A 13,198-nucleotide genomic window follows, 5' to 3' on the forward strand; every position below is an offset into this window, starting at 1 on the left:
TAGGCACTCTCCCTTCATGAGAACGGAATCTGTGTAGTTTGAGACATCAGACTTGGATGAGGAAGGGTAAATCATACTTAAGGGCCGGCTACTCTGTGGTTTGCTTATGAGACTGTGTTAAAGGAACAGCTGACCACAGAAAATATGGCACTGAATTTGAGTTGTCTGGAACTGGTTAGAAATGAAATGTCTCTATTCGAACATTCTCTAAGTTTGTCAGCTTTTCATAATTTTTATAGGAAAAACTCTAGCTTCTTATCCTGAGATGAGCCTGTCCCCAAATCTGGCTCCAATTTTTTTTTTTTTTTTCCTGTTCAATTGCTGAGCACATTTTGCTGTATGAAATCATTATTGGCTGTAGGTTAAAAGTTACTGTATAACTTAAATGTCAGAATTCAAACCAAGTATACATGGTTTTGTTCAGCCAGATTTTAAAGTGAAATCTAATTCAAGTTCTTGGCTAAAAGTACTTTCCACATTTATCAAAGTGACACATAAACTGAAGAAATACAATACATCTAAATACCAGGTGTTACTGAATCCTGGCTTTGCAGAGCAGTAATAGAGCTAAGGTCAGTCTGTCCCCCAAATAGTCCAATTTATTCATGTTCTTCAAAAAAGTATCTGTGCAGAGTAATTGGTTTCTTCTAGCCTCTGTAGATTTCATCCTTTGTTTTAAAAAGTGGCTTAGAGTCTGTCAAGTGCGGAGCTGAGTTTTGAGGGCATGGAAAAATCTGTTGATGATTTTCTTTAGTTTTGGACTTCATCTGAGTTGCATATTGGCGGGTTTATAAGGAGTACCCCAGTGGTTTTATCATTTATTGCTTGGCTACCTTTTCCCCAGACTTGAATTGTTATAGTGAGGGGAAAGGCATTTGAAATCAGAAACCTTTGCTAATTTCCTTCTTTACCTTGAGTAAGTCACTATGTCACTTTCAAGATAAAAGGAGATAATGTAACTTCTTTCTTTCTTTTGAGACTAGGTCATTGGGAAACTAGGGCAGGTGAGAAAACTGCCAGAATTTAGGTTGGGTACTTTGATTTTTTCTTTAGACCACAAATCTTAGTTACCCTGTATGGTGTGTCTGAAGCAGAGTTCTCAACCACTGTCTTCAGTGTTTAGTAATCCAGGTGTGGAATCCTGCTGTGGAAGTTGAACAAAACATAAACAATAAAGGAATACACGGCCTTATTTTGTAGTAAGTGAAGGTCTAGTCTAATACTAAGGTAGTATAGGATAACTTTGAAAGTTTTGATTAAAAAAAAATATATATATATGTAATTATGTATATATACATATATATACATACAAATATATACATACAAATATATATACATACATATATATACATATATACAAATATATATACAAATATATACATACAAATATATACATACAAATATATATACATAATATATATGTAATTTTCTTTAGACCACAAATCTTAGTTACCCTGTATGGTGTGTCTGAAGCAGAGTTCTCAACCACTGTCTTCAGTGTTTAGTAATCCAGGTGTAGAATCCTGCTGTGGAAGTTGAACAAAACATAAACAATAAAGGAATACACGGCCTTATTTTGTAGTAAGTGAAGGTCTAGTCTAATACTAAGGTAGTATAGGATAACTTTGAAAGTTTTGATTAAAAAAAAATATATATATATGTAATTATGTATCATTTAAGCTTCTAGGCAGTTTGCCGTTAATGTCTTATTTTCTCCAGATTTGAGCTGTTTTGTAATTTCAGTAAGCATTTGAAACATAAATATTTTAATGGTCATTGTACAGATTTTTTTTTGTTGTTGAGAGGGAGAGTGCATGTGCATGAGTTGGGGAGGGGCAAAGGAAAAGAGAGAGAGAGAGAGAATCCCAAGCAGGCTCCATGCCTAGCAAGGAGACCCCATGTGGGGCTCAATCTTATGACCTTGAGATCATCACCTGAGCTGAAATCAAGAGTCAGACCCTTATCCGACTGAGCCACCCAGGCACCCCTAGGTTGTTTTTAACGGAGTATGGTCAGTGTAGCATGAACTATGAGTGTGTGGTGTGTATTTAGACTCTGTGTTGACTGTGTTCTGCACATAAGTTGGCATTAACGCGTTATGTCCACAGTTAATTTGTCCTAGTCCATGACCTCTGAAGAGCTGATCTGTATGCCTTATAAGGCTTTGTCTCTCAGCCCTTCTCAGTAAAGCAGCATTACTTACTTTCATTTTTCTTTCCTGTGTGGGTTTTGTTGATGTTGTTGTTGTGAATTTGAAAATGCGAGATAGATAGATGGAAATAAGACAGTGGGAAGAAAAGAAGATGAATAAAAAGGAGAAGATAATTAGTTGCATAATTTAGATTGGCTGTATGTTGATATCATCTGTGCTTGGTAAAGGTAGAGGATTTTGTGTTTACCGTGTTAAGCTGGTTTTTTTTTTTTTAATCAAATATGTGCTGTGCACCAAGCATACTAATCTAAGCACTTTATATAAATTAATTCTCCTACAACTATAAGGGCAGTATTATTATCTCCATTTAAAAAAAATTTTTTTTTTTTTAACGTTTATTTATTTTTGAGACAGAGAGAGACAGAGCATGAATGGGGGAGGGTCAGAGAGAGGGAGACACAGAATCTGAAACGGGCTCCGGGCTCTGAGCTGTCAGCACAGGGGCCTGATGTAGGGCTCGGACTCACGGACCGCGAGATCGTGACCTGAGTCGAAGTCGGCGCTCAACCGACTGAGCCACCCAGGCACCCCTTATTATCTCCATTTTACAGACGAGGAGACTAAAGTCACAGCTGATAGTGTTGCAGAGCTAAGATTCATAATCTGGGTCCGGAGCCCTTGTCTTAATCACTAATAGAGCCATCAGGCCGAGGAAAAGAAGTTGGTATTGACAGAATGAGGAGAGGAGTCAGGACTCTATCCAGTAACATTATTCACCTCTCTAAAGCTTAGGATTGGCTGTGAAAGGAGTAGAAAATGCTCATTTTATAAGTTGGATGGATTGATGTAACTGTAACAGAAAAGAGATTGCACTCCAATTTACAGGCATCTTTTTGACATTTGGAATGATAGGAGGATGGCTTTCCCAGGTGAAAAGATACTAAAGTTGTTTGCATACAGACTTTTTATATTAAACATTGACTCAGTGGGATATCAGCAGTTGAGTAAGCACAGTGTATTAGTTATCTATGGCTGTGTAACAAGTCACCCTAAAACGTAAAGGCTTAAAACAACATTTACTCTGCTAAAGTGTCTATGTGATTTGAGCAGGGCTCAGTAGAGACAGCTCTTTGTTTCTGTGAGTGTCAGCTGGGGTGGCTTGGGTTCGTGGACCCCTTCCAAGATGGCTCACTCATCGCGGTCGGCAAGGTGGTGCTGGCTTCACCTGAGACCTGAGCCAGGGCTGTGGGCCAGGGTTCTCCGTTCTTCTTCAGTTAGGCCTCTCCCGTGGCTGGGTTCCAAGAATAAGCATCACCTATTAGAAGACTGCTTTCTTGATAATTGTTCACCGAATGAATGACAGGATCTCATGCTGTTTTCTTGCTCCCGTTGGCTGACTTGGCAAACTTCCACTGTAAAGTTCATGTTTCTTCTCAGGGTCTGGTAATCCCAGGTTCTGAGAACTACCTTTGAGAAAGTTTTTGAAATCTTGATTTAAAGATTTATTTCTCCATTCAGTCACATTTCTGTTTCTAGTAAATTACCCCCAGTCACTACGAGCCTGCAAAAATCATCTGTGAACCATTCAATAAACAGAAAAAACTTTAGAGAACTTTTTGTCTTTAGTCTCAGTTGCAATGAAAATTAACATAATTTCCTGTTCCTGGATCTGGAGATGGTGTGATAATGAGTTCACCACCTGCTATTCTTGAGTTGTGAGTTAGTGTCCCTAAAATGAAGATCTGGATTTTTCTCTTGACATGAGGCAGAATAGTACATAAATTTCATCTGTTATTTAAAAAAAAAAAAAAAAAAAAATTATTTCCTCTAAGCTAGGCATTGTCCTAGAATAAAACACAGGTCCCTGTACTCCTTAAACATATATTCTAGTGAGGACAGACTGACAAAAAACATAAGTAAATATAATGATACAGTTGTAGTTTCTTTGGATAAAGGGATAAACTCTAGCAGAGTGAGTGGTTTTACAGGTGTGAGGGTGGGTGTTGGAGCTGGAGTTTTAAATAGCGATCATTGTAAAGTAGACATTTGAAGCAAGGCTTAAAGAGAGGGCTAACAACATGGATATGTGGGGGAAGGGCATTCCTGGCAGAGGGAACAGCCAGTGCAAGTGCCCTGGGGTTGGAGGTGTGCCTTACATGTTCAGGGAAAAGCACGGATGGAGGTCAGGGTGGCTGGGCTGAAGTGAGCAAGGGGGAGAGAAACAGGTGATGATGCCGGAGAGGGAAGATGGATGGAGGGGTTAAGTTTAGTGAGGCCTTGGTCATTTTAAGCGTTTGGGCTTTTACCATTTTTTTAGAAATAGGGAGCTGTCTGAAGGATTGAACAGAGGAGTGACATAATAATCTGACCCAGATTTCAAAACAGTCACTCCAGTTGCTGTGTTGTGAGTAGGCCGAACCTGACAGGCAGGAAGACCAGCTGTACGATTGACTGCTCTGTGTCCCCCTTGGGACACATGGCACTTTTTGATTTATAGAAGCATGTTCACATCTGTCATTTTTTTTTCCTTTTCTTTCTTTCTTTCTTTCTTTTTTTAATGTTTGTTTATTTTGAGGGAGAGAGACAAAAATGTGAGCAGGGAAGGGGCAGAGAGAGAGGGAGACCCAGAATCCCAAGCAGGCTCCAGGCTCCAAGCTGTCAGCACAGAGCCCGACGCGAGGCTCGAACTCACAAACTGCGAGATCATGACCTGAGCTGAAGTCGGACGCCTAACTGACTGAGCCACCCAGGCGCCCCAACACATCTGTCATTTCACTTGAATCTTTGAGAAACAGAAATATTTGTTATTTTTCCTCTTTTACACGTGAGGAATTGACAGCTCAGAGAAGGTAACCAACTGTCCCAGGGCTACTCAAGTGGGGAATCTCGGAGCCACCCCTTGAACCCAGACCTCCTGACGCCAAAGTTTATGCTCTTTCCGCTCTCCTCCATTAAAACTGGAAGAACTGCATGCTCTTTGCAGCTTCAAGTGATTTCGCGTTTTCACGGGTGGGTGTCAGATCAACAGAGCGGCTGCAGCTTGTGGCTTCCTTCTGGAGATGAGAACCAGTATGATTCTTACCTGCTGAGATGGCTTGAATTTAAGATTGACCTACTTGTACCATAAGGAAGCAGGTTTGCAAAGGGTGGGATGGATTTGGAAATGTGCTGTGTTTTGCTTAGCTACTTGGTATGAAAATTGGCTGTGTCATATCTTAACGATTGAGTGGCTTCACAATCATCTAAGACAGTCGTTGGCTTTTAGAATTTTGTAAATGAAAGAGTAAAGTAACAGTTCTTCTAATGCCTTGTCTGGAATTTTGGATAATTGAAATTATTTGTGGTTTACTAATCTATGCTTTCAGGCTCCTTGGCCCATAACCTGAGCGGTTTATTGGTGTAATGCTGATTTGTGGTTTAAAACCATTGTATCTTGGGGCGCCTGGGTGGCTCAGTCGGTTAAGCGGCCGACTTCGGCTCAGGTCATGATCTTGCGGTCCGTGAGTTCGAGCCCCATGTCGGGCTCTGTGCTGACAGCTCAGAGCCGGGAGCCTGTTTCAGATTCTATATCTCCCTCTCTCTGACCCTCCCCTGTCATGCTCTGTCTCTCCCTGTCTCAAAAATAAATAAAATGTTAAAAAAAAATTAAAAACAAAACCAAAAAATGTTGTATCTCCTCCAGAGTAACCTGTTTCTGATCACAGAGATGTAGGGACTGTCGCTTTCTTAATATTTGTTAGTTTATTTAAAATACAGAATAGAACCTAATTTAAGCTCATTATGAGAAGAGTTTGATTAGACTATTAAGGTTATCAACTATACACAGTCATTGCCCTTATCACACTGACTCTTACTGTGACTGAGCCATCTCTTTGTATCAATAGACATTTAATTTTTCTGGGGCACCTGGGTGGTTCCGTCGGTTAAGCATCCGGCTCTTGACTTTGGTTCAGGTCATGATCATGGTTCGTGGGATTGAGCCCCGCATTGGGCTCTGCGCTGACAGCTCGCAGCCTGCTTGGGATTCTCTCTCTCCTTCTCTCTCTCTGCCTCTCCCCTGCTTGCTGTCTTTCTTTTCTCTCTTTCTCTCTCTCAAAAAATAAATCAAAAAAATTAATTTAATTTTTCCAGAATTAACGAAAAGAGACATTGAATGATTTAAAATTCTCATGTCAAGAATCTAAAAGTTCACATCAACAATTTTCTCTTACTTCTTTGTACATTTGGCCGTGATAAGGACTGTCAAATTCCTTGTTAATACTTGTGGTGTCACAGTTGTATCTAAGACAGTCTTGAATTCTGGCAGTGAAATAAAGCTCTTTCGTGTCTTTCAAATATTAATAAAACAAGGAAAATAGAAATCTGCAGTTATTCAGATGATTAAACTAGTTTCTGTAGGTCTTTTCATAGGGTTCAAACATTTGTAGTTTCTTTTGAGCTGAACTGGACAGTTGGCTTGCCTGTAGTTTAGCTTACGAGAAATTTCATTTTAAGACTTAAAAAAAGGTGTATGAGGAATGGAGGCCAAATGACAACAACAACCAAAAACAAATAAATAAAAAAAATTTAAAAGATTGTTTACAAAGTTTCTTAATATATTGCCTTTGAAAATACATTCTCGTCCAACGGGTAGATAATAAATGAGGCTAAAAAAAGGTGCAAGTTACTAGAGTAGCTCCGTGACAGGTAAATTGTCATTACCCTGTGAAATCATTACCTGTGTGGGCAGTAGTGAAATCTAGTGATCACTTGTGAGCCAGACCAGTCACCGTCCCAACTGATGTCCAGCAAGTGCAGCTGCCAAGTGACTGTGGCGCAGCCCAGCCACGCGTGAAATAAACTAAACTGGTAGCTAAACGCAAGGCGTTTGCTTGTAACAGCTGTAAATTGTCGATTGAAACGTCTGCCCATCTTTTGGTGCAAATCATCCAAAGAACAATGATCAGGGGCGCCTGGGAGGCTCAGTCAGTTGAGCGCCCGACTTCGGCTCAGGTCTTGATCTCACGGTTTGTGAGTCTGCTGTGAGCCCAGAGCCTGCTTTGGATCCTCTGTCCCCCTCGCTGTCTGCTCTGGCTTGGGAGTTAATTGTGGGAGTTATCGAGGGAGCCTCCTTTTTAAAGGCTTACACCCCTTAGCGAGGATGTAGGGAAGCAGGGGAGCTGTTCTGGTAATCTGCTGTTTTTTAAGTAGTCTAGGTGACTAGGAGATGATTGTAACACCAGTTTGTGAAAGACAAGGGATAATACCAGGGAATTGAACAGTACATAGGGAAGATTCCGCTTTAGAAAGGGATAGGAAAGGGGTCCCGGGTTGGCCCAGTCAGTAGAGCATGTGACTGTTTATCTTGGGATTGTTAAGTTTGAGCCCCATGTTGGGTGTAGAGATTATTTAAAAAAAAAAATCTTAAAAATAAATAAAGTCTTTAAAAAAATAAATAGAAAAGGAAGAGATATGATGCCTGAGAGCCAAAATTAAAACAAGAACAAAACTTGCTAGTTTATTATTTGTTTTAAAGTTTATTTATTTATTTTGAGAGAGAGAACGAGAACGAGCAGAGGAGGGGCAGGGAGAGGAGGAGAGAATCCCAAGCAGGCTCCACACTGTCAGTGCAGAGCCCAAAGTGGGGCCCGAACCCACGAACCTTGAGATCGTGACCTGAGCCGAAACCAAGAGTCGGCTGCTTAACCGATGGAGTCGCCCAGGCGCCCCAAAAACATGCTAGTTGTGTTTCCGTTACTTGAATAAGTTGCTAGACTCAGTGATACTGTGGCAGGCAGGGCCATCTGTAATCCAGCCTTACATTATCGTCCTGGTCCCCTTTCTTCCTCCTCTCTTTCTCAGACCCCTCCTTGCTGTGTGCTTACACATGCGTGTGTCCACCCTCACAGCCTCTCCTGCTTGACTTACAGTTCCCTGAGCATACCCTGCTCTCTTCTACCCGTGTGCTTGTTTCATATACCATTCCGTCTATACGAGTGTCTTCCTTCACTCCCCCCGCCTTTTCCACCTGTTTATTTACTGCTGTTCATTTAAGATAACTTTGCGATCCTCTTAGTAAAGATCAGGCACCTTAGCTATATGCTGCCATAGCATTTAGCATCAACCTTTATTATGGCATTAATCACTCTATTATCTTTTATCTGTATCAGTACCCGCCCTCCCCCCCCCCCACATTAAACTGTAATTTGATCTTCACCTTTCTTTTATTTTTGAGTCTTTAGCATCGTACATGGTTCCTGGAACATGATAGGTATTTAATGCATGTTAAATAAATGAATCAGTCATTCTGAGAAATGTCGTCAACATAATGCAGCAATGTAGTTCCAATCCTAAGTCCAGATCTTGGCTTCTTTCATTACTTAGAGCACGACCTTGGTCAAGTTGTTAAAACTCTTTGAGCCTCAGTTTGTACTTACGTGTTCATTCCCTGATACGTAGTAGGTGCTCAGAAAATGGCAGCTGCTGTCGTACTGTATTTGCATCTTAGAAGAACATTTAACAATCTTGTAACATCTGTATGGTCAAGGTGGGAAATTTTGGACTGTGTGATAGAATTAATTCAGAAATGGTTAAACTTAATTTTTATAAGGCTTTCTCCAGGGCCATGCACCATGGCTCAATTTTTTTGTTCTGCTCTTCTCAATATTTGAATAACAGTTCAGTTGAGGATGTTGATGGCATGCTGATCCTTGCTTAAAAGGAGAATTTCTTTTGCTAATTAGGGTCCTAGAAGTTCTTGACTGATTAGTAGGCCGAATGATATTTTTAAAGGAGTGGATGTAAATTATTCTGCTGGGATTAGAAAAGCTCAATTATATAAATTTAGGATTGGATTAGAAAAGAAGGGAATGGTTCAAAATCAGTTTGTGAGGAGAGTTGGGATTTTGATTAAACCAGGCTCGGTATAAATAACTTCTGATGTAATTGCCAAAAAAAGCCTGTGTGATATTAGACCGCATCAGTGGAAAAAGAATGATCTAGAACGCGGAAAGGAATTATCTGTTCCATCCTGACTCGTCATGATACCTGAGAAGTACTGTGGTCGGTTCTGGACACCACTCGCGAGGGGCGTGTTAACAGGACAGGGGCGTGACACTGTGTACCGGAAAGTAGAACGTGGGGAAGAAACCACAACCTTGAGAAAGAGAGCCTGCGGGGAGGTAGGTGTTCTGTGTCTTTGGACATTGGAAGAAGGCTTGCTTATCTTTTTAGCCTTCTTCTGAATAGCCGCAGAGCCCAGAACTAGCACCCAGAGGGGAAAGTTAGAAGGAAGCACGTTTCTAGTTAAAACAAGGGGAAACTAAGCTCTTTGAGTAGTTAGGGCGGTCTCTGGAGGGGTTGAGGGCGAACTTGTCCCAAACCGGGATGTTATTACGTGGATGGGTCCCTAACAGTGTCGGTGTTAAATTAACTGAGATGCTGTAAACTGCCGAGAAAGGTCTTAACTTTGTTTTGTTTACAGCGTACGTTCCTAAGTAGAATTTTTGACACCACGCTTGAAAGATTTAGAAGTAAAATCCTTTTCAAAAAAGTAAGTTGCAAAAAGAAAAAAAAAATTCTGCAGTTATCGTCACCCTGTGTTTGTCTTCCCTACACAATTATCATTTACTGCTGATCTCATGTTTTCTTAAATACTCACCAAGCCAAGTTTTCCTTAGTTAGCTACCCCACTAGGCCTTTCTCTTCCCTTATTTGCAGCAGGGTTGGGATTGCCGGCGACATTCTGTCTGAAAGATAGGAATGGGGACAAAATGTATCCTCGGCTGTAGCAAAACTGAATGTTCCTCAAGGCATCTCATTTGGTGGTATACCTTTGAAGAGTTTACAGGACGTCCACGTGCTACGGCATGCTGTGTGAGGGTCCCTGGACAGCAGTGATTCTGGGGGGGAGGAACTGAGGAGATTGGGAAATATAATAAGAGCTCAGAAGAAGATTCTAGAAAGGTGTACCTGCTTCCTGTTTCCCCCTACACTGCTTTCCCCAGATGTGGAGGCAAACTGCCATACCCCGGAGAACTCCTTTTCTCTTAGAACCTCAGGCCCTTAATTGTGACCCTTTCATCAGCCTTACTTTCCTTTAAGGAGAGTCTGGCACCCCTTCTTTTGTGTTTCCCTAGGGAGATTGCCTTTGTGTTTCATTTCAAGAAGACTATAGAGCTAGCGTAAATTGTGTGCGTGGCATTATACAGTGAAGTGCACACACACAAAACATCTTCCTGGTGAGCCAAATTTCTAAGCTCATGATTAATGCATTAAACGTGTTTAACAACTATTGTAGTATTTGCTTTATATGTGTGTGTATGTATCTCTACATACATATACTTATATTTTGTGTGTGTGTGTGTGTATATATATATCTATATATAGATATATATACATACACATATTTTTTGTTGTTGTTGCAAATACTTAACACCCACCAAGAGCACATACGTTGATGAATGAAGGCATTGGGGCAGATGGGGAGAAAGAAGTAAATAGGAGATGTTTACATGTAAATAAAAATAGAAGTATCTTTAAAAATAATTTTTTGTTACTTTTATCTGCTAGCCCGCCATCTGGGATTGCGAAAGGCTAATGAATTGGCTGCGGATAAGGGGAAAAGCTCGCATCTCATTTGAAGTACTCCCTCATTAAAATATTAGTTTGCAGCATCCAGGAGGGCTTTTTTTTTTTTTAATGTTTTTATTTATTTTTGTGACAGAGAGAGACAGAGCATGAGCAGGGAAGGGGCAGAGAGAGGGAGACACAGAATCCGAAGCAGGCTCTAGGCTCTGAGCTGTCAGCACAGAGCCCGACGCGGGGCTCGAACTCACGAACCGTGAGATCATGACCTGAGCCGAAGTCGGACGCCCAACCGACTGAGCCACCCAGGCGCCTTCAGGAGGACTTCTTATTTCAGTTTACTCTCTGAGTTTAAAATTTGTTTCTGTGTCTATTGTACTTATTTCTACTTTTTATACATAGTTAACGTAATTATACAGTTTTCAAAGCGGACAGATTACTGCTGTTGTTTAAAAATGAGGTGCTTTTTATACTTAACAGAAATTATTCTTAATATTGTTTTGCCTACAGACAGGATGCCAGGCGGGGGAATCTGACCACAGATAATGCTGTTTTGTTTCTGCACCTAGTGTTCGTGCTGGGTGCGTGGATCTGTGAGGGAATCGTGGTTTGTTTTAGAGCTAATGTCGCTTGCATATGTGTGACTTACTTTTATTTCAATTATTGTTTCACTTTTTACAATTTTCAGCATGTTGGAACAGGATTCCAGGAGAAAGAATCCTAGTGTGAACCCTGCAAATCAGAGGAGGCATCTTCTAGAATTTTCTGCTAAAGAGGTGCAAGACACATCAGATGGTATCATCCAGAAAAACAGCTACAGGTTAGAAGATGGCATGTCTCTGTCTGTTAAGATGATTTAATGAAACTGCCGTAGAGAATTATATAGTATAACTTTACATTTACTAGTTTATGCACAGTTTTTGTTAGAACAGACAAGTTACTGAGGCCCTTAATGAATTTTACTGTTAAGATCAGTTCCGAGAATACAGTTACTTTTTGAAACCTTGAGAAGTTTTGAAATTCTTGTAGAGATGTGACCTTAAAATCTCAGTTTATGTGCACTAATATACGTATTGAGGCACATATGGTAAACAGACATTATATTATATATAATGTTTCTAATGCAGCTTTTTATTATCATGTGATTACACATATAATGTATCTAATAGTATCGTCCTGTGATGAACATGATATGGTGGAATGATTATGATTGAACCTGTGTGCAGTCATCAGATCACATCATTTATACTTGTTTATTGTGACCTTTGTTGGATCTCCCTCCCCTGTTACAGTTTAATATTGTCTTAGTGAATTTCTCTATAGCCTGTCAAATAGTAAAAGGCTTGAAATTTTTTGAAAACACAAGGTCTACGTTATGTAAAGTAGAAGAAGGTCGTCATGGACGTTTTCAAAGCTGTATACTTTTTGATAAACATTTCCCTGTGTTATTAGAGCCAAGTGGAGCTGGGTCCTTGATTAACAGAACCAAGGGACATCCCAGTGTGGCAGCCATTGCTGCCAAAGTGTAATGCTTTAGGACCCTTAGAGATCTGTGTACTTGTAACTCTGTGATGCTCTACAGGCCAAGAGCCATCGGGGAATCTTTTTTTTTTTTTTTTTTTTTTTTAACTTTTACTGTGACAGCCAAACCATTGAATGAAATTATTACCATAGTCCTGTGGGCTTGTGTCCATTTAGCCTTCCTGGGAAAAAATGCTAGTGTTCGTTGTTTTAGGAATCTGCAATGTGTAAAGTACGATGCTAAGTTTGGCGGAGAATCCAGAGAGTTCCTTGTCAGTTAGTGTGATGCAGCACCCGTGACAGGTGCTATAATGTGGGAAGATATTCTATGACGTCTCTTGCTTTTTCTCTCGTGCCCAAATCAGCCGTACTTCTGACATAGTGATCTTACTACTCACTTAACAGTGTCTTTAAATATTGCTAGAGTTTAGTAGTATCTTTAATTTTACTAAGTAATTTGTCCAAGTTTGCCCTACATGTTCTACGTGTAATTTTGAGCTCTGTTGTCCACGTGAGATCTGTCAAAAGTTACGTTCTAAATTTGATAGTCTTCGGGTTTATGAGAGTGCAGACCGTGCCCTTCAGCTACGTATCGCAGGCCGTTAAAAAGTAGAACGAGTTATTGATTGCATACTTGCAGTGAAGTTCAGATAGCCTTTACTAGAATATTATTTATGTTGAACTAACCACAACAAGTAGAAACCTTCATCAATCTGTCTGTGGTAGAGTAAGGTGACGTGGAAAACACGGTGCTCTGATGATCCTAGTTCGACCCAGATATTTGAATGACCTTCAGGCTGTAATTTGTCAACTTTCAAAGTAGTATATGAGATGCAAGCCGTCCACTGTTGCCCACCCCAAAGTCACCATGGCCTGTTTCGGCTTACTGGTGGTGGTAAAAAAAAAAAAAAAAAAAAAAAAAAAAAAAAAAAAAAAGGACAAGATTATGGATTCTTGGCT

General features: G+C 40.3%; 1 protein-coding gene across 1 annotated transcript in view; it reads left to right on the plus strand.

Moving 5' to 3' along the window:
• The window catches only part of ATF6 (activating transcription factor 6), a 201,545-nt gene that overhangs the window by 57,064 nt on the left and 131,283 nt on the right, over positions 1–13,198 (plus strand). Inside the window, 1 exon segment of the mRNA XM_019465772.2 lies at positions 11,406–11,537. Within this exon segment, the coding sequence (XP_019321317.2) occupies positions 11,406–11,537 (132 nt within the window).

The sequence above is a fragment of the Panthera pardus genome, unplaced genomic scaffold (genome assembly GCF_024362965.1).
Source record: "Panthera pardus isolate Hobbes unplaced genomic scaffold, ASM2436296v1 HiC_scaffold_21, whole genome shotgun sequence".
NCBI lineage: Eukaryota > Metazoa > Chordata > Mammalia > Carnivora > Felidae > Panthera > Panthera pardus.